Source organism: Poromitra crassiceps (assembly GCF_964638095.1).
Source record: "Poromitra crassiceps genome assembly, chromosome: 13".
NCBI lineage: Eukaryota > Metazoa > Chordata > Actinopteri > Beryciformes > Melamphaidae > Poromitra > Poromitra crassiceps.
The window spans coordinates 46,854,320-46,881,429 of record NC_139644.1 but is presented as its reverse complement, the minus strand read 5'-3'; the positions used below and the strand labels follow the sequence as shown (position 1 = coordinate 46,881,429).

At 44.2% G+C, this 27,110-nt stretch overlaps 1 protein-coding gene across 1 annotated transcript in view; it reads right to left on the bottom strand.

Annotated features, from left to right (window-relative positions):
* Positions 1-11,613: 11,613 nt before the first annotated feature.
* Positions 11,614-27,110, bottom strand: part of LOC310788703 (H-2 class II histocompatibility antigen, A-Q alpha chain-like) — a 38,237-nt gene continuing 22,740 nt past the window's right edge. Inside the window, exons 3-4 of the mRNA XM_083650249.1 lie at positions 25,220-25,501; positions 11,614-12,199 (exon numbers count right to left, since the gene is read on the bottom strand). Of these exons, the coding sequence (XP_083506375.1) occupies positions 12,078-12,199; positions 25,220-25,501 (404 nt within the window). The 3' untranslated portion in view covers positions 11,614-12,077. The remainder of the gene's footprint in view (positions 12,200-25,219; positions 25,502-27,110) is intronic.

Sequence of the window (27,110 nt, the reverse complement as noted above, 5' to 3'; positions counted from 1 at the left end):
GGTTGTGGTGTGTACAACTTTATCTATGGTTTTATATTGTTTTATATGATTATTTTTGTAGTTTTTTTGTTGGGACTGGAAGAGGGATTCCCAGCTGGACTTGGGAAAAATGTAGAAGAAAAAACTGGACTATTTTATTATTGTATTTGATTTTTTAGATAAAAAGTCTGCTTGTTGAAGCTTGGGACTAAAGCACCTGGGTTTATTCATCTTTTAAAATAAAGATGTTTAAAAAACTATTGCTTGTTACATTTATACAGTGCTATACCTTTTCTCTGGGTAAGAATTGAGCTTGACATTAACGATATGATACATTATATTATGAGGAAATTAACGATATGATACATATTATATGAGCTGTGAACACAACACCGTTTATACTATACCTTTTCTCTGGGTAAGAATTGAGCTTGAAATTAACGATATGATACATTATATTATGAGGAAATGAACGATACGTGAACACATGCATGTTTTTGTAGATTGTGTACATTGTGTAGATTACAATTATTATGCGACCATAATTCATTTCAATGTCCGCTCTCAATGTCCGCTGAAATCGCTGTCTGTTCTCAAGAGTTATTCAGTTGGTTCATGAAATCGCTGGGCTGCTGCGTGCCCTCCAGTGTTTGTGGTGTGGGAGATTCCATCTGTCAAAAGAAAAACACAAAAGACTTGCTCCGGCCAATCCCGGTGCTTGACTGCTGCGTAGGCGGGCACAGGGCGTGGTTATTGCCTATCTTATGTGGGGTTAGAAATCACGCATCACAGTCACCGTAGGCGGGGGTCGTCTGATCCAGAAGGTTCTGATTGCTGCTTGCGTTCTTCTGCAGGGTTGTGTCTAGTCTGATTTCCTCCGGTCGGTACAGACCCACAGGACCTAGTTTAAATCCACCAGTCTGGTGCCGTTCCGATGATGCCTTTTGTTGGTAGGTGGGTGTCTTTTCAGTGATGTCCATAGATGTCTGATCTATAAAAATACACAAGGAAGACAACATGTATTAGTAAAAAGTATAACACATGTACACATTAGGGCTGTTGAAACGAATTTTGATATTCGAATATTATTCGAATTTAATAATTATGAACGAAATTCGATTATTATTATTTTTTAAAAACGAATATTTTTTTATTAAAAAAAAAAAAAAAAAAATTTTAGAACACTAGAACAGTGACAAGTTCTGACAACATACTTGAAGAAAAGAGTGTTAACTGAAGTTGACTGTTGAAGCTGCTATACTGATGTAAACCTACCTGTAGCTCTTAAAATATGAAAATGAAAATATGTTCATTCATTGTTAACTCATTGAGTGCCAGCCACTTTTGGAGAACGGACGCTCCCAGTGCCAGAGTTTTCAGAGCGTTTTCAGTGATTTCTCGAGGCCCACAGAATATTGTGTGATATTACTATGTAAACACCGAACACGCAAAAAGAACAAGGAGACTCTATTGTATCATCAGCAAAAAAAAGTTTATTGATACCATTTTCCGTTCTTTAGTTATGAGCCGGAGAAGATAGGTTGTTTTCAGCGTTTTCAGGCATTTCAAATTATAAGCTGAGATATTCAGCCTTTTGTGAAATGCAGCATTTCAAGCACATTCACTGACTCTAGATACGGTAATATTTTCTGATGTAGTGATGTGGTGTAGTTGTGTCCTGCCCTGCGTGCCCCACCCCCCCTCCCCCCCCTCAGCTGAAAACTCCTCCCCACACTAGTAACACACAGCCTCGCACCAAGCGTCTCTAGGAAGCCTGGGAAGCGCCGCCTCCCAGGCAGCGCAACATGGAGAAGCCACACGCGGACTGCAGTGAAAGGTTTGGCTTTTCAGTGTCGCACTGCTGCTTTTCTAGCGGCTAATCATGTGGAGAAACTATGCTGACAGACAGACAGAGGCAGAAGGACTCAGTTGTGTGCGCGGATTGACTGTGTTCGCACGCACCGTCAGTTGCAGCCAGAACAATCTACATGGCTCTGGATTGCAGCATGAGCGGGTTCTCTTTCATCAAGGCTAATTCAGGCTGTGTATTCCTGACATTTCTGTAATCTGGAGAGCACTGTCGCCACCTAAGGGTTCTGTAAAATAGGTTATAGACCTCCAATAGCTACTATAGTTGTACAGGAGCTGCGGAAGGCTTTGATCGACGTCCCACCGTCAAAAAACGCATTGGACGTCGAAGGACGTCCGTGGCACTCTACGTCACTATTTAATTGGACGTCGAAGGACGTCCATGGCATTCAATGAGTTAACTGAAGTTGACTGTTGAAGCTGCTATACTGAATGTAAACCTGTAGCTCTTAACTAAGCTCTGGTTATCTGACCTATTTTCTAATGCAATGAATGTATGTACATTGTACAAGGAACATGTTTTCTTAAATAAACATCATTGCTGGACTATTTGTGATAAGCCTAATATTATTTTGAATATTCATCCACCATTCACTTTTCCATCTACATTTGGTAAAATGCTTAGAAAAAGTTTTACTTGGTCAAACCCAAAGATTCAGCTATATTTAGAATCAGAACATAACATAAGAGAAGACAACAATTCACTCAGACCAAATTTTTTTTTTTTTTTTTTTTTAATTCAATTAAAAATTAATTAAAATATTCTAATATAATTCGAATATTAAAATGTATAAAGCACTGAAATTCGAATTTGATTATAGAGGGAGATTGACAGCCCTAGTACACATACACACAGACACATATCAACAATAATGTTAATATCACAATCCTACCGTTTGCGGTTTGATGTTGTCGAGACTCTCAGCCATTTAAATCAAGGAAGGATCATCATCGACGCAAGCCTCTTTAGCGCTGCCATGGTCACTGTATACAAGACGCTTCCTAACATCACCAAGACGCTCATAAACCTTGTCGCGTCTAATGACCGCATCGACCTTGCTAAACATCGTGCGCAACCTATCCCAGTCGCGATATTGAAGATAAAAAAAAACATCAGTCCATTTTTCCACTCCTGAGTCACCCGTAGCGCGTGTAAAATCGAGCGCGCTAGATACACCAGTGGCTTCCAAATCTGGGCATCTGCTGAGATAGATGAACGAATCTCCACGCGCATTGCAGTCAGAACTACACCAGCGTTTAACTTCGACTCTGTAAAGCTCGGGGCCTGTACGACTGCCAAACAACCAAACCTGCCGCTGCATGGGGCCGTTTATCAATTCGAAGTCTATGGCCCTTGCAACTTCGGTCCCCATCAGGAACGAAAAGGCCTTCCAGTCTTTAACCGACATGTGACCCTCAACGTCGTGTCTAAAAGGGAATGGGGTGCTAGTAAGATAATCATCTTCGAGAGAGCCTCCAGCTGTCAGCCAACGTCGACCCATATTTTCACATGCACTAAAGTAGCTTGATTCTCTTGAGGGTACATTGTGTTTCAGGCCCAAAACAACCCCGCCGTCTCTATAACTTATATTATATACGTATTGATGATACCCTTCAAATTCAAATTCCCCCTCAACCCGCACTACACTTTGGCCCCTACGAACCCTGGCGGGGGCCCCTGGGATCTGGTTGATGTCGCACATACCTGTGTTAACAGCCGTCATCGTGAAAATATAAAATGGAGTAGCGCTCTAAGAGACCGATGGAGGAGTAGGAGTTTCCCGGAGGGCTGTAAAAAAAGTTTGAATAAAACGATGGAGGCGTAGGAGTTTCCCCGGAGAGCTGTAGAAAAAGTTTGAATAAAAACGATGGAAGGCGTAGGAGTTTCCCCGGAGAGCTGTAGAAAAAGTTTGATTAAAACGAGAGCGCCCTGTAGCAGCAGGTTAGGGATGATGAGTTTAATGCTGAGTTGACACGGGCTTTTATGCCTGAAGCATTGTAGGCCCCTCCTACGGGGTGGGCTCTAAAGACAATTGCATTACCAGCCCACCTGACACACACTAATTAACGACGGGGGGCATCCAGGACAGGGGGGGTCTGAGAGACCCGACCTAATATTCACACCTTTTACAATGACCCACTGTCTTCGAGCCCAGCTTCAAAGGACTAATTACCCCGTCTGGGTCCAACATCAACCTTATTTTGTCTCTCTGGCTGATGCCAGAACAGTACTATAACCAGACTAAATAGATTTGCTATGCATGTGTCGCTGAAAAAGACAGTGAACCAGCTAAGCCCTTGATAAACACACATTTTAGCATACAAGACAAGAGTCTGAGACCAAAGCTATTTAATTAAGCACCCTAGGAAGACCCACTTCGTGGGCTATCAATATGCAGCAGCCATTATTTAATTAAGCAGCCCCAGGCAGACCCCAATAAAACCATAACATTAATACAGTTTATATATATTTATTTATATGCATACATAGATTCACAGCACGCCACACTATGACCAGACTAAATAGATTTGCTCTGCAGTATATGTAGGTTATTTGTAATCACATACCTTTCAGACCTTTCAGGCGAAAGTTCATACAGGACAGGGTGTGTAGTGTGAAGGCCACAGAGTCTGAGACCAAAGCTATTTAATTAAGCACCCTAGGAAGACCCACTTCGTGGGCTAGCAATATGCAGCAGCCATTATTTAATTAAGCAGCCCCAGGCAGACCCAATAAAACCATAACATTAATACAGTTTATATATATTTATAGACCCCTTATACAGCTTGTCAACATTGAGCTGCGCGCGCAACGTGTAGGCAGAAAACCTCAGCCCAGCATTCACAGACAGTGAAAAAGCCCCGCTGTCAGGACTGCTCTATGCCCATCTGCAACACACAGTTATATTTTAGTTTTAAAATGCAGTTCTCGGCTTACTACCACAGCTTATCGCCTAGTGATAAGCAATGTTATGCATCGAAATTAACGTTGTTTAATGGGATATGTCTTACAGACCCATACGCACTGGCGCTGTCAATTGGCCAAGCCTAGTCATACATATCGTGCATTCCTTTATAACTGGGGATAGCGTAGATAATTATTCTGTAACTTGCAAAGATATATTGTTATGTTGATAATGCACACAACTCAATGACATTATGTAACGTTACTTGGTCGTTAACTAACCGAGCGATGTGGCTGAGCAGCCTACAGCTACAGGCAGCTTACCTGATTATGAAGAGCACTACAAAGTCGGGCATTTTTAATGATGTCCTCGTTCCAATCAGTTCAACTCAATAATGACATTATTTAACGTTACTTGGTTGTTACCTAACCGAGCGATGTGGCTGTTACTAGCAGCCTACTACAGTTTACCTGATATGAAATGAGCGAGCACTGCAAAGTCGGGCATTTTTAACGATTTCCTCTTTCGGCTTGCAACCAAAGACACCTACGGTTAGCATAAAAGCAGTATGAGTTGACGGGATTCGGTAAAACTTTAGTCCTTGCTTTTAATGCTAACCGTAGGTGTCTTTGGTTGCAAGCCGAAAGAGGAAATCGTTAAAAATGCCCGACTTTGCAGTGCTCTTCATAATCAGGTAAGCTGCCTGAAACTGTAGGCTGCTCAGCCACATCGCTCGGTTAGTTAACGACCAAGTAACGTTACATAATGTCATTATTGAGTTGTGTGCATTATCAACATAACAATATATCTTTGCAAGTTACAGAATAATTATCTACGCTATCCCCAGTTATAAAGGAATGCACGATATGTATGACTAGGCTTGGCCAATTGACAGCGCCAGTGCGTATGGGTCTGTAAGACATATCCCATTAAACAACGTTAATTTCGATGCATAACATTGCTTATCACTAGGCGATAAGCTGTGGTAGTAAGCCGAGAACTGCATTTTAAAACTAAAATATAACTGTGTGTTGCAGATGGGCATAGAGCAGTCCTGACAGCGGGGCTTTTTCACTGTCTGTGAATGCTGGGCTGAGGTTTTCTGCCTACACGTTGCGCGCGCAGCTTGCTTTGTTGTCATTGTGACGTAGGCGTATAATTGGTCTATTTATATGCATACATAGATTCACAGCACGCCACACTATGACCAGACTAAATAGATTTGCTCTGCAGTATATGTAGGTTATTTGTAATCACATACCTTTCAGACCTTTCAGGCGAAAGTTCATACAGGACAGGGTGTGTAGTGTGAAGGTCACAGAGTCTGAGACCAAAGCTATTTAATTAAGCACCCTAGGAAGACCCACTTCGTGGGCTAGCAATATGCAGCAGCCATTATTTAATTAAGCAGACCCAGGCAGACCCCACCAATAAAACCATAACATTAATACAGTTTATATATATTTATTTATATGCATACATAGATTCACAGCACGCCACACCTGAAGCCTGCATAAACCAGCACTGTTGTATGGATTAGACAGGGTTTTTTAGCATACAGTGCGCTTAGCGCAGAGGTGAGGGGCGAGGAGGGGGTGGGCACACATGATGCCCCGTGGAGAGGGGCGTGGCAGCTGCCCCCTGAGAGATGGGCGTGGCAGCTGCCCTCTGAGAGATGGGCGTGGCAGCTGCCCCCTACGAGGTGGGCGTGGCAGCTGCCCCCTGAGAGATGGGCGTGGCAGCTGCCCCCTGAGAGATGGGCGTGGCAGCTGCCCCCTAGGGGTGGGCGTGGCAGCTGCCCCCTGAGAGATGGGCGTGGCAGCTGCCCCCTAGGGGTGGGCATAAGAGGGGGGGTCAATATGCCACCCCCATATTACTACTACCAAGAGAGCTAGCTCCGTTGGCGGAGCTGGTTAACATGGCTTTATACCTGGGGAGTGAGTTTAACCAATCCACTCGCTACCACTCGGGACTCACGAGGAATCCGCGCTGATTCAACTCGGTTACACATACATCAGAAATACCTACATATCATTACAGATGTGTAGAATATACATAAACTACATCACATATTATGTATATACCATTACCATATCTTATATATATAATTATACATATAACTATTACCATCACCATATATATTATATATTACTCAACTCTGGGAGGGCTTCTGCAGAAACTGCAAAGAAGACGAGCCAATCAGCGACCCGCCTCGTAGTTGACATCGTAACCGGCCAATCAGAACGTCGCTAGCAAAACAGTAATGCCGCCTCCTTGCCTGTCCGCCTCAAGGAGTAACGTCAACATTCATCTTGTTTAAACAGCCATAAAGTGCAGTTATTGCAGAAATAGACTCAATAACAAGAATAAAACAAGTACAGGAGTATGCAACAGCAGAGTTTCTGGGCGGAAGTTTATATTAGTTTGACTGGATCCAACGCTGATTGGTTGACGGAGTTGTCTGTCAAGGCAAGTACACCCGCCCAACTTCCGCCCACTGTAAAAGACTGTTGTGAAGGCTTCAGGCCAGACGGGAACGAAGAACGAAATGTGAGTTCACATGACCGGCTGCTTTACCAGGCTAGAGTTTAACAGTCTATATTGAAGAAGATCCCTATTTATCATCCAGTCAAACGCCTTCTGGAAATCAATAAAGCAAACAAAAGAAGATTTTTTTTCCTTAATTCTTGACTGTATAAATATGATCAATACAGCCTCTAGCTATTCTAAATCCATTTAGCTCATCAACAAGCACCCCTGTCCTCTCAGGATGGTCAGTAAGTATACAGTTTAACAATGAGCAGTACAATTTCTACACACAACTAAGGAGGCTTATACAGCTTAAACTGTTGAGGGTTATGGGTTTGTAGGTGGTCAATATGTAATGAAAGGCCTCTATCAAACTTGCGCTTCACAGTGCTTAACCTCTTATCAAACTTTGCTTGCTTTTCCTTAAAATTTACTCTCAGCTTTTTGTCTATCCACCTTATGTCTAGATGCCATGATGCCTTATGTGAAATATGGGTGCTTCTTCCAGTGTAATCCTAGCACCCCCCCCCCCCCCCACCTGTTACATTCCCTCAAATAAGTCGTCAAATGAGTGTATTTATTGTGACAAGCAAGTTTTTTCCCCAGTGTTGGAGTTTTTAACGAGGAAATGCGCAATAATTTAAGCTGCTACAATCAGTCACGTTCTAAACCGGACCTTGCACCCATAATTATTTTACAGCGGGGCATTCCAAAAATAAGGTGGATACCTTAAACACCTTAAAAACGGTTTCTCAGCTGTTCTCACATTAACCCACAGGGCCACAGGGATTGCAGTTTCCAGTAAGGTTTGATCTGAAGACCTCAGATCTGCCCCAACGTTACTTACTTTTAAAAATAGACTAAAGGCTTTTATGTTTACCCTCGCTTTTAACTGCTGACAGCTCTTTACTGCCCCAACGTTACTTACTTTTAAAAATAGACTAAAGACTTTTATGTTTACTGTTGCTTTTAACTGCTGACAGCTGTTCCTCAATCACTATTATACAATTGGTTTTAAAACATAGATGAATTACTGCTAAAAGCTGCAGGTCTGGGGGATGGTTCCGTAATACGGATATACTCACAAGAGGGTGAGGTGATGCGTCAGGAGGGACGCACGCGTAAGGGAAGCTTACTTGAGCCGTGTTTTCTGTCCAGTGTCAGACTGAAGTTTATTTCTTTCTAAGTTGGCATCACCAATTTACTGACATTCTCCCGTAGGGAATTCCCTGTTTGCGCACCTGACCAATTCTGAGGTCTGGGGTTGTCACCCTGATGTGAGTGTGGTGGGGCACGGGAGGAGGAATCACCTGTTTCCCCGTGACCCTAATACAGAGTGAGTCAGTGAGCCTCCCGAGACATCTTTTATGTAGAAGCGGATGAAGGGACTGACTGAGGCCCATGATGCTGCCGCACAGATGTCTGCCACAGACGTGCCTCTCAGCAGCGCCATGGAGGCCACGGCCCTGGTGGAATGTGCTCTGATGCCCTGTGGAGGTTTGGTTCCTGTCATCCTATACTCTAGGGCCTATAGGCCTCTGTGATAGCGTCAGAGAGCCAGTGGGAGAGCCGCTGTGAGGAGAGAGCAGATCCGGGCGACTGGGCCCCGTAATGGATGAACAACTGTTGTGTTCGTCTGATGTATTCCGTGCGTAATACATATTGCGCCAAGATGTGTATTGGGCACAGGCGCTGCGCTGTTTTTGTGAGGAGGGGGAAAGAATCCCTCTCGAGAGATACCTCTTCATATGAAAAAGCTGTCCAGAGGGGGGGTGAAAGAGGGATTCGGCAGCAAGGTGGCTGACCCTCCGTCAGCTCTAATGGCTAGGCACGATGGTGCCATGGATAGAGCACAAGTTACTGACCCTTTAGGCTGATGTAAAAGCCAATAAAAGGGTTGTTTTTAATGAGAACATTTTGAGCAATATTTCGTGTATCGGCTCAAAGGGCGGCTCTCCAAGGGCGCATACGTAGCACTAGCGGTAGGTCCCACTGGGGCGCCAGTGAACGTACGATCGATTTGCTGCGTCTTAATCCTCTCAAGAAGCGATTAAGAAGGTTATTGGAAAAGACCGACCTGTCTCCAAACCCTTCATGGCAAGATGAATTTGCCGCTGCGTAACCCTTGATGGTTTCTGCGGCCAGATTTTTATCTGCCAGAGATTGCAAATATGAGAGGATGGTGGAGAGGGAGCATGATGTGGGCTCTGCATCCCTCTCTATGCACCATTTTTGGAACGTCTACCATTTCGCCATGTAAATTACACTCTGGCATTGTGGATGGTGTGCACCATGCTTGGAGACAACCCTATAGTCTCTTCAAGCGCTCGCGTTCAGCGGCCAGGCCCACAGGCGCTGTGATAACACCGGGGGGCGTTGGAGCTGTCCAGCTGTGACAGGGGAGCTGCTACAGTCTGCCCTTCAGGAGCTGGATTATTGATGGGAACTAGGATGCGCTCATGCGCTCCGGTGCCACCAATATTATGGACAGTCCCTCCTCTTGCACTTGTGCCAAGAGGTTTGCGATAATGGGAATAGGAGGGAAGGCATAGGAATAAGGAGAGTTTTCGGCCATGGCTGGTGGGCGAAAGTGTCCACCCCTAAGGGGGGGGGGTTGTCCCGTGGATTCAGGGAGAACCCCAGTGGGCATTGTGCATTGTCTTTGTTTGCAAAAAGGTCCACCTCTGCCTTGTTGTATCTGCTCCATAATTATTGCACTCGAACGGGATCCAATCTCCATTCTCCGTGCAAAGGACCGCCATGAGACATTAGGTCCGAAGCTTGATTTTACACCCCTGGAATAAACAGAGCCTTGAGAGATAGCAGGTGCGTCTGTGACCATGTCAGCAGAGTCCTTGCTATGTTCAAGAGTGTGGCGGAGCGTGTCCCCCCCTGGCAGTTGATGTAAGCCGCTGGAGTCGTATTGTCTGTCCTGATCAGGACATGATGACCTGTCAGCCAGTGGGCAAAGTGCCTCAGAACTTTTGATACTGTTAACAGCTCCAAGGCATTTATGTGTAAGGAGGGGGGTGTCCCCAACTCCCTCCTACTGCCTGAGACCTGAACTTGCCACCCCAGCCAAAGAGAGAGGCGTGTCCGCGTGTGTTGGCCTGGCCTGCATGGTATCTAATGCCCAGCCTGAATTATGGTCCCAGTCCGCCCCTGATCACTACTCTCATTTGAACAGTTATGAAGTATGAGCTGAGGGGGAAGGGTGTGATGCACTGGTTGGCACTTCCCATTCACAAGTTCCCAGCTATGAGCAATGGGAGAGGGATGCTCGAGCAGATTGTCATGAAGCTGGCAATATGCAATATAGTTTTTCCTTTCCACATGAAGATCTAACGAGTTGTCATCAAGTGGCAGACGGATTGTACAATTCTTCAGTTTGTGCCACTTGGAAGCTCTGGCCTGCCCGCAGATAACATCTGCACTCTCACCAAAGATAATGGAGAGAGGACAATAGGCCGCAGAATGGTAGGGCTGTTGGGCCTTGGCCCGACCTAAAAAAATATTTTTGCATAATTGCGTACATAAACAGCCTGTCTGACAGCCTTCTGTCAGACAGGCTGGATGGACGCACAACCTGGGAATACTGAACAGCAAGGCAGACCAGTCCAGAATGGAGACTGCACCCGAGGTAGTGGAACACATATGGGGTGAGTTCGGCAGAGCCACCATCAATCTGTTTGCCTCAAGAGAAACGTGAACTCTCGTGTTCTTCTGGCTACAGGATGGGAGCGCACCCCTTGGGTTCAGATGCGCTGGCTCATCAGTGGCCAGATGCTCCTGTATGAGTTTCTGCGCAGAGGGTTGTCATAGAGCCTAATATGAAGGCTCTATGACAACTTTGAAAAATGTACCTTTTGGAGCTGAAAATCGGCAGCCATTTGGATTTGAAGGGAAAAAATAGGTCAAATAATCAAAACATACATTCTGAATTCCTCGACCCAGAAAGTCCAAGGAACCATGTACTGTGCAGCATTATAGGCTAAACAATTGAAAAGATGATTGTATTATTTTCACACACAAGAATGCATTTACAATGAGTGGGAGGGGTGGGCATGGCTGTTTTCTCGACAAGGAGCGGTTTTGGTGCAAAACAAATACTTGCAATTGATTCGGCATCATGAAAAACCCCTAGTTTGACCCATCATAAGCTGTTTCATGCAGAATTAACCATTTTCCACTTTTTCTCATATGGTTCTGGGTACCCCAACTTTCAGCAGCTGTCACGGGTTTTCCTCAGGGAGTCGAATTTCAACCTTTATCACATGTGTTGAGAGAGACACTTTTACAAACACAATGATGAAGAGATTTTTTTGGTAAGTAATTTATTCACAGATTGGCCGAATATTTGATAAAATGTCAAAAATCACAATACCTCCGTAACCAATAACTTTTTGTTTCTTTGTTAGATTATTCTTTGGGGCATTTTGCCTTTATTGGATAGGACAGTGCATAACCAATAACGTTAATTATGGTTCCATTCCATTTAGGTGTTCCAGTTCCAGGGCCCTCATTGCTGCTATTAGTTACACCTGTGTTACCCTGCTTTGACTCAAAATGGCTGATATGAAAAGGGTCTATTTTAAACAGATTCTTTAACAACAAATGTATACATAATAAATGCAGTGATTGACTATTCACTCTAACTCTAACTCTATTCCTTGGCTAAATGCCAAAAGCTAACATGTTAGCCAAAAGCTAACATGATGTGAGCATTGCCAGACAGAAGCAGTTTAAATCAGTAGACAGAAAGCAGTGTCTTACTCTGCAGCTCCTTGCATCATATCAGTTGCATTCATTTCCTTTGATGAGGAAGAAGGTTCCTGTGGCCACGCCCAGCAGAGCCACGGTCAGACCCAGTCCACAAAACACAGCAGGTCCGATCCCCAGCTGCTCCTGCTCCACAGCTGAGGAGGAACCACACATCAACACACAGGAACACACATGAACACAGTTAACTGCACTTTTGGTTAAAGCAGTGATTCCCAAACCCACTAGTGGGCCGTGGAGGTGGGCTGCGAGTGGTCTGCCTCTGCCAACACTCCCGATTTTCGTGGGCAATCAAAAATAATGGCTGTAGCAGGGCCATTTTTAAAGCTACAGTGGAGATCATGTTATCAGAAGAAACTAGAAGAGCTAAGGCATCCCTATGTACCAAGCATAATATGCTAGCTTGTCGGGAAGGGGGCTAAATAACGCTCCAAACATAGGTTAAATTTTGGCAAGGGAAAACTATTTCAAAGGGCTTCCTTGACCTGTCAGCTCAATTGATCTGAGTCTCCCCTTTACAGATAAGGTAGCATTTTTTAAAGCCTAGCATTAATGATTTAACAAATTTCAATAATGAAGACTACTTAACAGCCAATGCCCAGTTCAGGTCATATCACAGTGCACGCCCCCTTTCTTTGAGGTTGTATAAATGAAACGGGCGTGCCTAACAAGGAATGAGGTTATTATAACCTCATTCATTGTTAGGCACGCCCCGTTTCATTCATGCTCCTCATCCATTCACAGTTTCCCATGCTGCTTCCCCTCATTTGGCAATAACCAATCAGCCCAAGCTATTCCTTTCCTGCTGAGCCAATCACCTAACCAGCGTAGTATATCAGAGTCCATGTTTTACTCTGTTTGCTATGTGCTACGTATGTGCTATGTGATTCTCAGTTGCTGATCATCATCGCTGAAGCAGTTGTTTTCGCCCCACCTCCTCCCCTGACCACCACCATCGTCATGACTCCTGAAGAATTCCCTATGGGGGATTTCCTATCCTATTCTTCACTGACAACGCCCTCTCATCTTCTCAGGAGAGCGTCATCATAGCATGGAGTCATACGCCAAAATTAATTTGTTGTATCATTAAAGTTTGTTCAACGTTCTACTCATTATTGAATAGCTTGTGGATTGATTGCTTCTGTTGTTGCTCATCACATTTTGTCTCAACAAATGTGAAATGCATACAAATACTTCTGATGAATAAGGAGGGAGAAAATGTTGGCAATCTGTTTTTTGGTATTTAGCCGAAATGTTTTTGTATGTGGATGGATTATTAATTTCCCTTATGCCCCAGTTCACATGCTCTGTTAATGAAATAAAAAATATATAATATTAAAAAAAACATTAGGGAAATACATAATTTTAGTCTCGTGTGTTGATCAGAGTTGTGATTAAAGGGTTGGGTGTGCCCCAGAAGATTTTCAGATTTCAAAGTGGGCTGCGCCATTCTTAAGTTTGGGAACCCCTCGGTTAAAGGAAGGCTTTGCCGTTTTTCAACCAGATTCCTTTATCTTCCCTCAGTCATACAGGGAGAGCTCCCAGTTCATTGTCTGGCAAAACGCTCCGTTGTGACGCGTTTCATGCAGAAGCTCTGCTCAATGCTGTCGAGGCGGCTTTCAGGGCGGCTGTTAATGTTTATTTTTAATTTTTTAAGTATGCGCACATCCACGGAGAATCACATCGAGAGCCTAAGGGGACATTCAAACCAAAAGCGCTTTTGGAGCTGCCAGCGTCTTTCTGCAATTAATTCTCTAAGTAAGGACGCGCTAAACGTGCTCCTCTTTTAATGAACGCACCTGCGTTTAAATGCTGGTGGCGTCTCGTCTTTTTGACGGAGCGCTCTGGGCATTTTAAAGCTGAAAAGGTTGAACATTTGGAGGAAAAGCGCGCTGCTCATCTTTTTACTCCTACATTTTCTCCTCCCAGAGGTATCCTCTACCTCGCTGCTGCCAGAATTGGCAATAATCTGGCTTTCATGTTGACAGTGAACAACATCAAACAGACAAAACCAGCTGGCTACCGTCCGTGTGGTCGTTGTGTGCCCAACTCTAGTGCACACGACTGCAGGGGAAAATAAAACGAAGTGGAAAAAAAACGCTCCAACATGATTTTCATAGCGTTCTGACTGAAAAAACCCGCTTTTGGTGTGAATGTCCCCTTAACGAGCCTTAATGACTTGCAGCTGACCGGGGCAGAGTTTCTGCAGGCAGACAAACCAAGGATATTTCTCCGTGTGGAAAACATATAGAGAAGGAAAACACTGCCCATCTGCTTATATTACCGAAATTATAATGATACAAAGTGGGATCGGCAAAGCCTCCGTTTAAGGTGTTAGCTAACTGCAGGTATTTTGGTTAAAGGGATAGTTTGGTTTGTTTGAAGTGGGGTCCTATGAGCTACCTGCATACAGTCAATGTACTACTAGCCTACATGCAGTAGAATGTAGCCGGCGTGGTCCCAGTTTGGAGAAATGGAGACCGGCTGCATCAGGCAAGTAGAGCTGTCTCCAGAGTGTGAAGGGGGCCATGAGCAAAAACTTAAAAACAACAACAGAAAAATACATAAAATACTTCCATACTGCTCACCTGGTATAATCCAAGTCTCCACAAGCCCTCAGATGCCAAATTGACTTGAAAAGATGTCATTTACACGGTACACCCTGTTTTAAGCTGAAATATTCACTGTAGCCAGGTAGCTAGTAGTACAATGAATGGAGTTACTGAACCTGACTACATTCATGTAAATTCTGTGTTTTCATCTCAACTTGGCATCTCAGGGCTTGTGGAGACTTGGATTATGCCAGATGAGCAGTAGTTATTTACATTCTTGCTCATGGCCCCGTGTTTTAAAGACAGGGTGAAGTTTCAAGCCTACCGTATCATGTTTTTTTGTTTGTTTTCAAAGTGAAAATCTCTGTTTGTTGGCAGGTATGTTGTCTTTCTTTAAATAATCTAAAAAAGACAAAGGAGGAAAGGAAAGATTTTGTTTTGTCAATGTGGCTCCTGAGTAGGGCAAGGTTGCATACCACTGGTGTTAGAAGTACAATAATCATGGGTAACATGCCCCTTAGCTTACTTAAAAAAGGTTGATTTTATTATCATTCTAATGGCAACTTATGTTTTTGTAGACTCAGACACAGATACTAGTGGTGATGAAGGCCCTTCAGCTTCTCCTGCACATCAGGGTATGTATACATTTGGCTTATTTGTCTGATTTGACTTGGGATGGGGATCTAGTTGGGACAAACATGGTAAATTAACGCTATTCTGACGTGTGCCGTGTGCATGCACAGTGCGAGCGAGTGTGTGTGTGTGTGTGTGTGTGTGTTTTTTGGCTAAAAGTCCAAAAAACATCAAATTTTCTTCGCCTCTGCCCTGGCGGGCGCCGCTGAGGGTCCCTTCCTGGCCACCCCTTCATAAGTCTGTGCCCCACTTGTGCCATCCTGGTAAAAAAAAAAAAAGTGTGGACATGCCACTGCACTGACTATATGCAAGTACAGGTACTTATACAACCCCAGTTCAAACAAACCGAACTATCCCTTTAAGGTGTTAGCTAACTGTAGTCTAGGAGCTGCCAAGTTTCCCCAAAAGTTTGGAGTGAGACTTCAGCGCAATGGACCTTGAAAACTTTTTGGCCGTTTGAAGCCAGGTTTAGAGTAATATCTCATTTTAAATTAACAGGATTACACCATTGTGATGGCATTATTGGTCTTAACCATTTGCTAATTTTATTATGATTTCCTTATGATTATCATGATATTGGTTTCAATCACCCAGCCCTACTTTTGGTATAGCCCCCCTCCCCCTGGACAAAAATGCACCAGCCACCCCTGGAGGTCCGTCTAGAAAGTAACATTATTTAAACCGTGAGTTAATGAGCAAGTTGTCGACAGTTTGTAGCTATTTATTACAAGTGGCACAGGCAGGTATATTGCTCAAATCGTGCAAAAATAAAACAGTGGGTTATCTATCATGTTGGTTGATATCTGTATTCAATTAATTCAACTAACTTAATGTTCATACTAAAGAATCTAGTCTCTTTAACATGGCCATGCTGAGCAGAACGGTAACTGTCTGCCTTTCCGAAACCCTGCCACTCCGAACGTTAACTTCCATTATTCGGACTGGCGGTCCTTCACCTTTTTTTCATAGTCCCACCATTACGAAAATTCCTGCCTTCATTATTCGAAATGTCGGCCCTTCCTCTTTTTTCTAAAGGATCCACCATTCTGAAGTTTGGCAATTGTGGAATATGGCACAAAAGTGCAGACATTTCAGTCGCACACTGTGCGTCTGAGCAGCGCAGCAGTAGCCTATTAGAACTGGGCTTTTACTGATGCTTTCTGAAGGCTATTTACTTGATTAGACTTCTATTTTCGTTAGGATATAATTTTTTTCGTTATTGTTTAATTGTTTTCAGTGAATCAGGCAAGCTTATCCTATTGGAATTTATAATTATTTCGTATGACATTTTACACAGCTGCAGGGCGCATGGAGGGACAACAGAATTTTAGGCTATGTTCCCGCAGGCGTGTCAGCATGTGTGTGCGCTGCTCTCTAAGCAGGGTGTGTGCGTTGTGCACCCACCTATAGAGACACATAGCCTATCACTATCTTGCACATTGTGGAGTTAGAGTGAGCACCAACAACACGGGCCCTATTCTCCCACAAGCCTTCGGCGCTAAAACGGGCCTTAAACGCAAAAAAACGTGCCCTGCGTCTGTTTTGGGACGATATCAATATGGCTTTACGCTGCCAAATGCGCTTTAGGCCGAATGGGCGTGGCGCAGTCCTAGAATGGGCCAAAGTGGGCGTGTCGGCGCTAAATACCGGCGTACTGCTATCTTCCGACCTGGCGTACATTTAGCGCTTTGCGCTTTTGAAAACCAGGCCTATTCAGAGTGCGCCAGTTGCGCGGAGCGCTCCCCTCTGGCTCTCTCCCTCCCCTCTGGCTCTCTCCTCTTTCACCCTTCTCTGTGTCACCTCTCTCCCTCTCTCCTCAGTCTGACAGGCACAATACCGACTGTCTCTGACTCCCTCGCTCAGAGTCCCATAGAAAAAATAAGCTGTAACTTCACTGCAATGTGAATGTCCCAACATGCATTGTGCCTCTCCATTTCGCTACTAAATAGCAACCAAATGAGCCGAAAACCTATATTAAGGGAGGATCTAAATAATGTGTAATGGTAAGACAACCTCCAATTGTAGAACATTTCAATATTGGACCAAATAAAACATCGAAATGAACACCACCCTATGTGAAACATATATGTCCTACTGGGGCTATAAATATCCCTTGTCGATTTAACGTGATTTAGATAAGTGACAGCGGAACGCGCTTCGGAAGCTTCTACTGTCATCTGCTATACTGTGATGTCCGCTCCAATAACTTGGCCCTACTCCACATTTAGTTTTACAATAAAAACACATTTATGCAATGACTTTACATAATGTAGGCTATATTTATGTGCATCATCCTTCCTGCAGCAGGCGAGAGAAAATGATATCTTTCTGGACAAACTTTCACCAATTTAATAGGCTATATTTTTCTAGCTGATGCATTTAGAACATTATTTTCACTTTGATCTTGCTATAGTGTAGCGTATTTACATGCTTGCAGTATTGAAACTGCAGTTAGATTGGTTTGAGAAGCATAATAATATGGAATAATAGCCTATAATGCAGACAGACAGACTGGATGAAGGGAGGGGGGGGGGCAGAGCGTTTGGCTTTCGTCTGGTTTTGCGGGACCACTGGAATTGGAGCTAAAAAGGCAAGCGTGCGATTCGTTTATTGCAGTTATCCAATGAGCATGACGGTGCATAATTTTACGCTTAAAAGGCGTGGTTGTAATGCTTTAGGCTGCGTGTAGCGCCAGCACGACGATATCAAGTGCGCTGGTCCACGCCCACTGATTTGCGCTGCGCCAGGCGCTCGGCCTAGAAACAGCGCCGATGCAACGATAGGGACCCACGTCTTTATTTTAATTTTGTTAGGCTCCACAATCATTTCAAGGATTCGAGGCAACCCATTTAGCAGCATCTGAGAGAGGTGCCTGTCTGAACGAGGTTCAGCTGCCTCAACGTGAACTGGAAGTCAAATCAAGTTCGGAGTGGCGGACCTTATGAAAATCGGAGTGGCGGGATTTCTGAGTGGCAATATTTCTGATTGCCGATATTTCTGAGTGGCGGAACGTCGGAGTGGCAGCACGTCGGAATGGCGACATGTAACCGAGCAGAACGAGATCAAAGAAACCATGCACATTACACAAGCACAGCAGGCTACTGCGCTTACTGTACTGCTCCATTTATCAGACTTTCACAACAAATTGTGTCATGAAAGTCAATATTCCAGGATATCTCCCTTCCAGTACTCTGTCGCGATGTGGCAATAGAGAGGCAAAGTGGAACGTCACTTCCTGCTTCAGCACTGTACCAGAGATTTTCATCATCCACCATTTATTTTCCCATTTCATAAAATGCTTATAAAATAGTTTTACTTCGTTGAACCAAACGGTTCAGCTAACGCTATAATCGGGAGAGACCATAGAACATTTCTCAGACCAAAACTTAAAAAACCAACATAGAAAAAATATTTTCTTTAAAGGCCCATTCCGTTGGTTCTGGCGAGAAATAAATGTGCACAAAGTGTTTTTTATTGGCAATGAGTGAATGCGCCTTGACGTAACTTAAAAATGGCGACCAGGGGCGTTTCTCTCCGACCAGCCGTTCAGAAGATACATGGAAATACCTCAGTTTCGAAGGGGTTAGCATTTCCCGCCACAGCTAGAGGATGTGACGTCTCGCGCGTTCATGAGCTTGTCTCTTGTCCTAGACGCTAACAGGAAATGGCTAAAGTAGCTTATAACGTTACGTTCGTCGCTAGCTGCTAGCAAAAGGAAACAACAACACAGACTCCAGAAAAAGGCCACACTAAATAAATAAATAAATATTTATCTAATGAAGCCCGTCTGGCCAGACAGCAGCAATGTGACCGACATCGGGGGGAAACTAGAGTCAGGACTGTGTTTTCGGTTCATGAAGGGAACTTGCTGCTTGTAGCTACTGTAATGTGGTTTTGACCAGATAACGTTAGAGTGCTTGCTAATGGATTTTCAAGATTCAAGATTTTTACTGTCAGGAGGTACGGTGGTGTAGTGGTAAGCACTATCGCCTCACAGCTAGAAGGTCGTGGGTTCGATTCCCATCTGGGGACGAGGTGAGCGCTGAAGGAATGCGTGCCTGTCCGTATATCCCCGAGTGCCACCCCTATCGCCCGGGTGGGGGTCGACCTAGGCCCCACGGCCTTTCTGTGTGGAGTTTGCATGTTCTCCCCGTGCCTCCCGGGGGTTTCCTTCATATAGGAACCCCCTTCACTAAAAAACATGCATTGTCCTGGTTGCTAGTGTGGTTCCTCCTATCAACGTTGAGGGGCGCCTGTTCAGGGGGAGGGGAACTGGTTGGAATAGCGTGAGCCTTCCACGTGCTATGTCCTACCGGTGAAGCTTCCCCTGTCAGGTGAAAAGAAGTGGCTGACCGACTGCCCATGTCTCGAAGGAAGCATGGAATCAGTCTCGGCTCTCCCTGATCGGCATAGGATGAAGTAGCAACCAGGATAAACTTAGAATCAGCACTAATGGGATAAAAAATCGGGGGGGGGAAAAAAAAAAAAAAAAAAAAAAAAAAAAGATTTTTACTGTCACTCCGTAGTACAAGTATCTGACCACCTGGTCAGAAACTCTGCTAACATTACCGTCTTGTGTGAAGTAATGCAACCCTAACGTTACTACCGTTATGCTTATGGTCATGGAACATTTTTGTTTGACTGTAGTTAGCTGCGGTGGTGAGTCTGCCTATTAGAACCATAACGTTAGCTTGATGCTATACGCGGCTAACTAATAGATTTAGCTATATTTATAGAAATTACCACCAGCCCCACTAATAACGTTACTGTCTTGTGTTGATAATGAATCTAACAGTCGGAAATATGCCTAACGTTAGCCTACTGTCTGTTATGCTTACGGTAAATTGTTTGACTGTTCAGTTTGGTCAACTCCAGGCATTACACGGTACCATACATGGGGACACCTCGGCATTCCGAAATGTCGGCACTCCGAAATACCGGCATTCTGACAAAATTGAGATCTGTCTCGCCATTGCGAAAGAACCCTCCCCCAGACCCTAACCCTAAACCTAACCTCTCCCACCCCCCACGCCTAAGCCTAACCTCCCCCAGAACCTAACCTCTCGGCGAAACATTTTTTGGAGATAAAAAGGGCCGCCTCTCCGAAAGCATAGAAGTCAATGATCGGAATGCCGACACTTCGGAATGGCGAGCTGACCCCACCATACATACAGGGGGAGAAGGCTATTTCCTGGCTTGTGCTAACATGAGTATCCATTTCCCCGCAGCCAGCAGGCTCTGGCTGCAGTGGGACTGCACATAGTTAACGTCAGCTTGATGCTAATCGCGGCTAACTAATATTAATTTACATTTATAGAAATTACCACCAGCCCCACTAATAACGTTACCGTCTTGTGTGGATAATGAATTTAACAGTCCTAAATATGCCTAACGTTACTGTTATGCTTATGAAACATTGTTTGATTGTTCAGTTTGGTCAACTCCAGGCATTACACGGTACCGTACATACAGGGGCAGCAGGCTATTTCCTGGCTTGTGCTAACATGAGTATCGACTTCCCCGCAGCCAATGCAAGCCAAAATACGGCCAAACATAACGTCCCCTAATTCATCCAGAATCCTTCCTGGGCATCTCGAGGCTGATCTGACCGATAAATTGTCCAGGTTGCCGTTTTCAAGTGACTTTTATGAGTTAACGTTCCAAAGCAACCAACAGCTCTGCTGTTGCCAGGCAACTGCTTGTGCGCGTGCGAGTATGGTGCCCGCGCGTCAGCTCGTTCACACGCTGCCTGCAGTTATACTAACGGCCACCGGCGTCAGTAATAGTGAGTATTGACAGATTGGGCCTTTAAACCTGCATTTTTTTAAACGTTTTGGTCCCAGTGAAATGTTATGCGATCTGTCCTGTTTCTAAATATATCTGTGCCGTTTGGTTTGAACCAGTAAAACTATTTTTATACGCATTTTACGAAATGTGTATGGGAAAATAAATGGCGGATGAAAATCTCAGGTACAGGGCTGAAGCAGGAAGTAGGCGGTCACTTTGCCTCTCTATTATAATACTGTAGCGAATCAGGTAATCGCTAGTATTGTGGTGTTGCCGTGTTACCTAGGAACTAATATGTGTGGGTGTGTTCCTAGGGGGGTGGGGGTATATGGGACCAGCGGCCGGGTGCCGGATGTGAGTCTAGCTATGCGAGCGAGCTGACCGGGTGTCGTGTGTAGAGCTAGCTGTGAAGCTAGCTGCTAGGAGCTGAATGGTCCTGTGAATAAAGAACCTTGTACCAACTACAACTCTCCGTTCCTGAACGAATACTCGATTCGTTACAATACTTACTCATACTTTCCTCTCAGCACCTGCAAGCCACCTGGAGCATGCCCTTACTGCGTGGAGAGCTCGGTGCTGTTCTCGAGTCGCACGTATTTCCTTCTGTGAGGAACCCATATATAATGCTGATTATGGCGTTTGTGACCCACTGAATGTGTCTGAGCTGCGGGTTCAGGGGAGTTTCTCGAGATGGAGAGGAGAGCAGGGATGACGCATGGCGCGCCTGCATGAATGCAAGAGAGAGAGAGAGAAGGCAATTTGCGATTCTGGCTGTGTGAAATAGAAGGTGTGGCGTGTGTGAAGAGGTTGTGTGACTTGCACAGTCAAAACGTGAGACTTGGCAGCTCTGGTTATAGCTACAGTAACTGTAGTTTTGGTGGGAGCGTACCTATGTTCCCCGGGTTCTATGTTCCCCGGGTTCTATGTTCCCCGCTCCTGCTAAAAAGGGTCCTATGTTCCCCGGGTCCTATGTTCCCCGCTCCTGAAAAAGGGTCCTATGTTCCCCGGGTCCTATCTTCCCCGCTCGTATGCGTAAAGTCGGCGAGTAGCGCACCGCCGGACGCCTCCACAACCATCCTTCACTTCACCCCCAGCACCCAACACCCACTGCCCAGAGACAGCGCACCTTTTTCAGCGTGACTCCATACTACAGTGCACTGCCTCGGGTCTCTGGCTCTCTCTGGCTCATCTTGAAAATATGGGGTTCGGCTTGCAAAAGTTTCTGCGATGCGCTATGGCGCAGTAGGCTATGCCTCATGTTTTCCTGGCACAATGCCACGATAAGAAAGTTTTAACTAGCAATTTGTAACATTTATACATAGGGATGCACGATATATTGGCAATCATATCGGTATCGGCCGATGTTAGTCATTTTTTAACATATCGGTATCGGTCCGATGTTGCAATGTTAATATCGGTTATCGGTATCAGCCAAATTCTTCACATTGAGATGAAATAATGCAGTAAATCTATGATTTATGGGCTTTTACAAATGTTTTTGAAGAAATGCATAACTTTTTCAAATTCAGTGTTTACATGTGTTTTTCAGTATGTACAAAATTTTATTATCATAGAAATGTGTTTTTATACAGATCATATTGACATCGGTAAATATCGGTTATCGGCCATAACAGCAATCTTAATATCGGTTATCGGCATCGGCCAAAATTTTCATATCGGTGCATCCCTATTTATACAGAGGCTAGAGAAGCATATGTCGGCCACGTAGTGATATAACACTTATTATTTTGCTTTATTTTTTCTTCGCCCATTATGCTTGCGAAGTAGCCTGTGGGAAGTAGCCTGTTGCAGAGGAAAGCAAAATTAAACAATTTATTTGAATGGCTTTACAGAACTTGTGCATGTCTGTGGGTTATATACAGTGCTGTAGTGGTAAAAAAAAAAGGTGGGTAAACTATACTTTTGACTCGAGGCAGCTTTCTCACGCGGCACCGGCAGTGTTATAACGGCGGATAAATAAGCTTCCGTGACCGATATACAAGACAAAATATGAGAGTATATAGAACAACTTAATCTGAATCATATAGCCCTATAAGGTATATCAGGGGGTTCCCCCACATTTCTGAGTAGCCAGCCAGATAGAAAAAGTAGCTGGCTATGGGATGGGCCTTGCCCCTCAAGGGGGGTCCGGGGGGATTCTCCCCCGGAAGATTATTTTTTTACATTTTAAAGTAAAATTCATCAACCTGGTGCATTTGAGAGCAAAATGAACTACATACATCTCTAATGTGTTGTGACTTTACAAATAATTAGGCCTAAACAATCAATATAAAATGTATTTATTGAACATTTGTTGAATTTCTCCAGGTATGAAAAGTTAAATTATACAGTAGGTAGCCTACTTTAAAGGACCTTGTATGAACCCAGTATATACAGTTTGAAGAGTAATATAGTTCTCTCTCTCACACACACTGTACCTGTGATTGTCAGCTTCAGCTTTATAGCTAAAAGTATGTAGACAGATTGAATCTGTGATTCTTGAATACCAATATATAATTCAAACTGTCCACAAACACATTGGGCAAGGATAGGTATTAGGTAGACAACATAGCCTACTGTACATGGAAATAAAAGTGGTTCTGCCACTCTGGCCACTAAATTTTAGTCAGCCAATATTTATTTATACAGATCTCGGCACAACAAACACCAGTATGTTTCTAGATAGTTTTCAACATGGTCGTATTATATTGGCTTTATACAGTAGCACCTGGACTATTCAAGTCGACTCGCACGCACCTAATGTTACAAACTTTACTTGATCAGAGGGAAATCAATCATGTTTCTTACACCAGTGATTCACTCTTCAGTTGTAAAACGGTGAGCCTATATGATTTTCCCCACTCCGGACACACATTTTTAACCAACCTTACCTATGTTCAGCTCACCATGAGCTGGTCTCCAAATGCGCATTGCGCATCGCTGGCACAATGGCACCGTTAAGTTGTTTGAAGGGAGCGCTGTCTGGGCAGGCAAGCACAGCTCGATAAAGGCACCAACGTGACCGGGGCCGTGTACGTTTCCCGCGGAGCACTCCACAAAAATAGGCTACGGTTCGCGGAGATCCTGGTCAGTGCCATGCCCATGTGTAATCTTTTTTCTTTTCTTTTGGTGTGTGACGTGCTTGGTCTCCGCATCAACGGAGTTTACGCGAACGTGTTAAAACTCGTGCAATAATAAGTGTGCATAAACGATTTAAACATGTGAGTAAACGATCTTAAAAGGTGCCTAAACGCTGCAGAGCATTGAAAAAGGTACGTAAACACCGTTTACGTGCGTTTAGCCACCACTACAGCCCTGGTTATATAGGCAGAGGCGATTTGTGCTGCGTGAATGTTGCAAATATTGATCTCTCTCTCTCTTTCTCTCTCTCTCTCTTCTCTCTCTCTCTCTCTCTCTCTCTCTCTCTCTCTCTCTCTCTCTCTCTCTCTCTCTCTGAAAAATGTAATATTATGGATAGCATGTTGCTGCTCCTGCTGCTGAATGTGTGCATATACTGTATCTGAGCCTATAGACTCGAGCTTTCCCTCATGCAGTCTGTCAATGAAGTCTCACAACCTCGAGATATTGTGGTTTGCACTCGCCGACTTTACGCATACGAGCGGGGAACATAGGACCCTTTTTCGGGAGCGGGGAACATAGGACCCGGGGAACATAGAACCCTTTTTAGCAGGAGCGGGGAACATAGAACCCAGGGAACATAGGGGATCATGTCTATGTTGGGGTTCTATATTCCCCGTTTTTCACTAACCTCTCCCAGCCCCCACGCCAAACCTAACCTCCCCCCATGCCTAAACCTAACCTCCCCCAGACCCTAACCCAAAACCTAACCTCTCCCACCCCCACGCCTAAACCTAAGGTCGGCATTGCGGGTGGTTGGCATAGCGGGTGGACACCATTTGGGAAAAACGGGGAACATAGGACCCGGGGAACATAGGGATGACCCCTTTTGGTTGGTGTTAGCTAACTGTAGTTTTGATTGGTGTTAGCTAACTGTAGTTTTGGTTGGTGTTAGCTAACTGTAGTTTTGATTGGTGTTGGCTAACTGTAGTTTTGGTTGGTGTTAGCTAACTGTAGTTTTGATTGGTGTTAGCTAACTGTAGTTTTGATTGGTGTTAGCTAACTGTAGTTTTGGTTTGTGTTAGCTAACAGATAAAGGTGTATCACCCCAGAATCGGGTCAGCGGGCGGCTCAAGGCTTGGTGCTGCACAGTACAGCTGTAGGTGTCTCCAAGCTGTGGCATGAAGCTCAGCCTGGAGACCTGCTTGAAGGTGCCATCTTTGTTGGGGTAGGGGATGTTGAGTCTGGTTCCTTCGGTCACGTTCTGGTCATTCCTGGTCCAGCAGACCTTGACGGGAGCGGGGTAGAACCCGGTCACATGGCAGATGAGGTGGTTCTCCACTCCGAGCTCCACATCATCTCTGGTGTAGATGGAGCTGTGAGGGGCCTCTGAACAATAACACAACGTAAACATCATGTAAACATGAACAACAACACCATGTAAACACCAGGGCCGGTATTCACAAAACATCTTAATGGAAGGTGTACGCTTTGTTCACACTATACGCCAACCATACACCAATACCACGCTAAAGTCATGCTGAAGCTGAGTGAGTGTCATGCTAAACCGGTCACACCAGAAACACTCTCTTTGCTTCAGTGCCTGGCTCGGGGCTGCTCCTCCGGCCCCTCCCCCCCTCACAGCCTGCATTGACTTCATGCCTGGCACGTCAGCTGCTGTGCGCTGCACGCTTGGAAAATAGAACAGAATCTGAAATGATCAGTTCAGCATAGCTTTAGCGTGGCTTCAGCATGGCTTCAGCATAGCTTCAGCATGGCGTGGCATGTAGCTGGTGTGAACGGACTCGCCTGTTAACAAGGACGCCGAAATTAAACTGCGTGGCTTCAGTGTGACTTCAGCTTATTAATGTTTATAGTCATGCATAACAAGTTATAACAAGGTTTATAAAGGATTATAAGCGGTTGATATAATGTCTTATACGTATATGTAATGTCTTACGTAAAAATCTTTCTTCTTCTGTATCTTGCTCTATTTCTCTTTCTTCTCTTTCTTTTGTTATTGTGTATGTATAAACATTTGAACTGTTAAATGAGGTGGAGTGTGCCTTATAAGCCCTCTGGGCTTTCTTTGCCTCCTCCTGCACAGTACTCCTGTCTGTATTTTAGCTCTGTAAATATCTCATCTGACTTGTCATTTGAACTGTCATAATAATGCCTTTGTTTTGTTTCTACTGTGCGAATAAATAACACCTAAAACCTAAACCTAAACCTTATAAGTCCAGCATTCATAATGCTTTATATCTCCAAGCACAAGTGTTTGAAAGAAGAATCTCAGTCCTGGGTTACATAGCACGTTATAACTACCATAACTTTAGCCAGTTATAAAGACACACAGAGAACTGCACTACCGTGTCATAACAGATAATAAATTATATGTTTCTGGATTGGAATAATAGCTTATAAACAGCAATAATGCATTATAGCTTGACTTTGGGGGCTTTAAGTAAAATGACAACACTGTATAAGGTTATTAGCAATTGTATGATGCTAACACAATTATGGGGATTTATGAGCAGTTTTGAAATGGAATAATATCTTATAAACAACATTAATGCATTATAGCTTGACTTTGGGAGCTTCAGCCATGGTTATTATAGTCTGATCATTATTTTTTTGATTATTTTTTTTCTGGGTAAAAAACAAATACAAACATCTAGTCCAGGTCCTTATGTATTTTCGTTCAAAATTTTTGGAGAGTTTGTAAACTATACATTTTTGGAAAGCTTAGAGTGTGACGAAACCCAAAACCAATGTTGCCATTTTTTTCAAAGTCACTATGGTGGCCATCTTGGCCTTTTAAAATGGCGACCACCAAAATTAAACACCTGCACTGGAAATCCCTATATGACCCAGCAATGTAGTTTCCTATGAGCATTTATGAATGGAATGTCATCTATAGGCGTAGTGGATGAAATTGAACTTGGTTGCTAAGAGTTGCATGTTGAGAAATTTGAGTAATTCGCATAATGAGCCAATT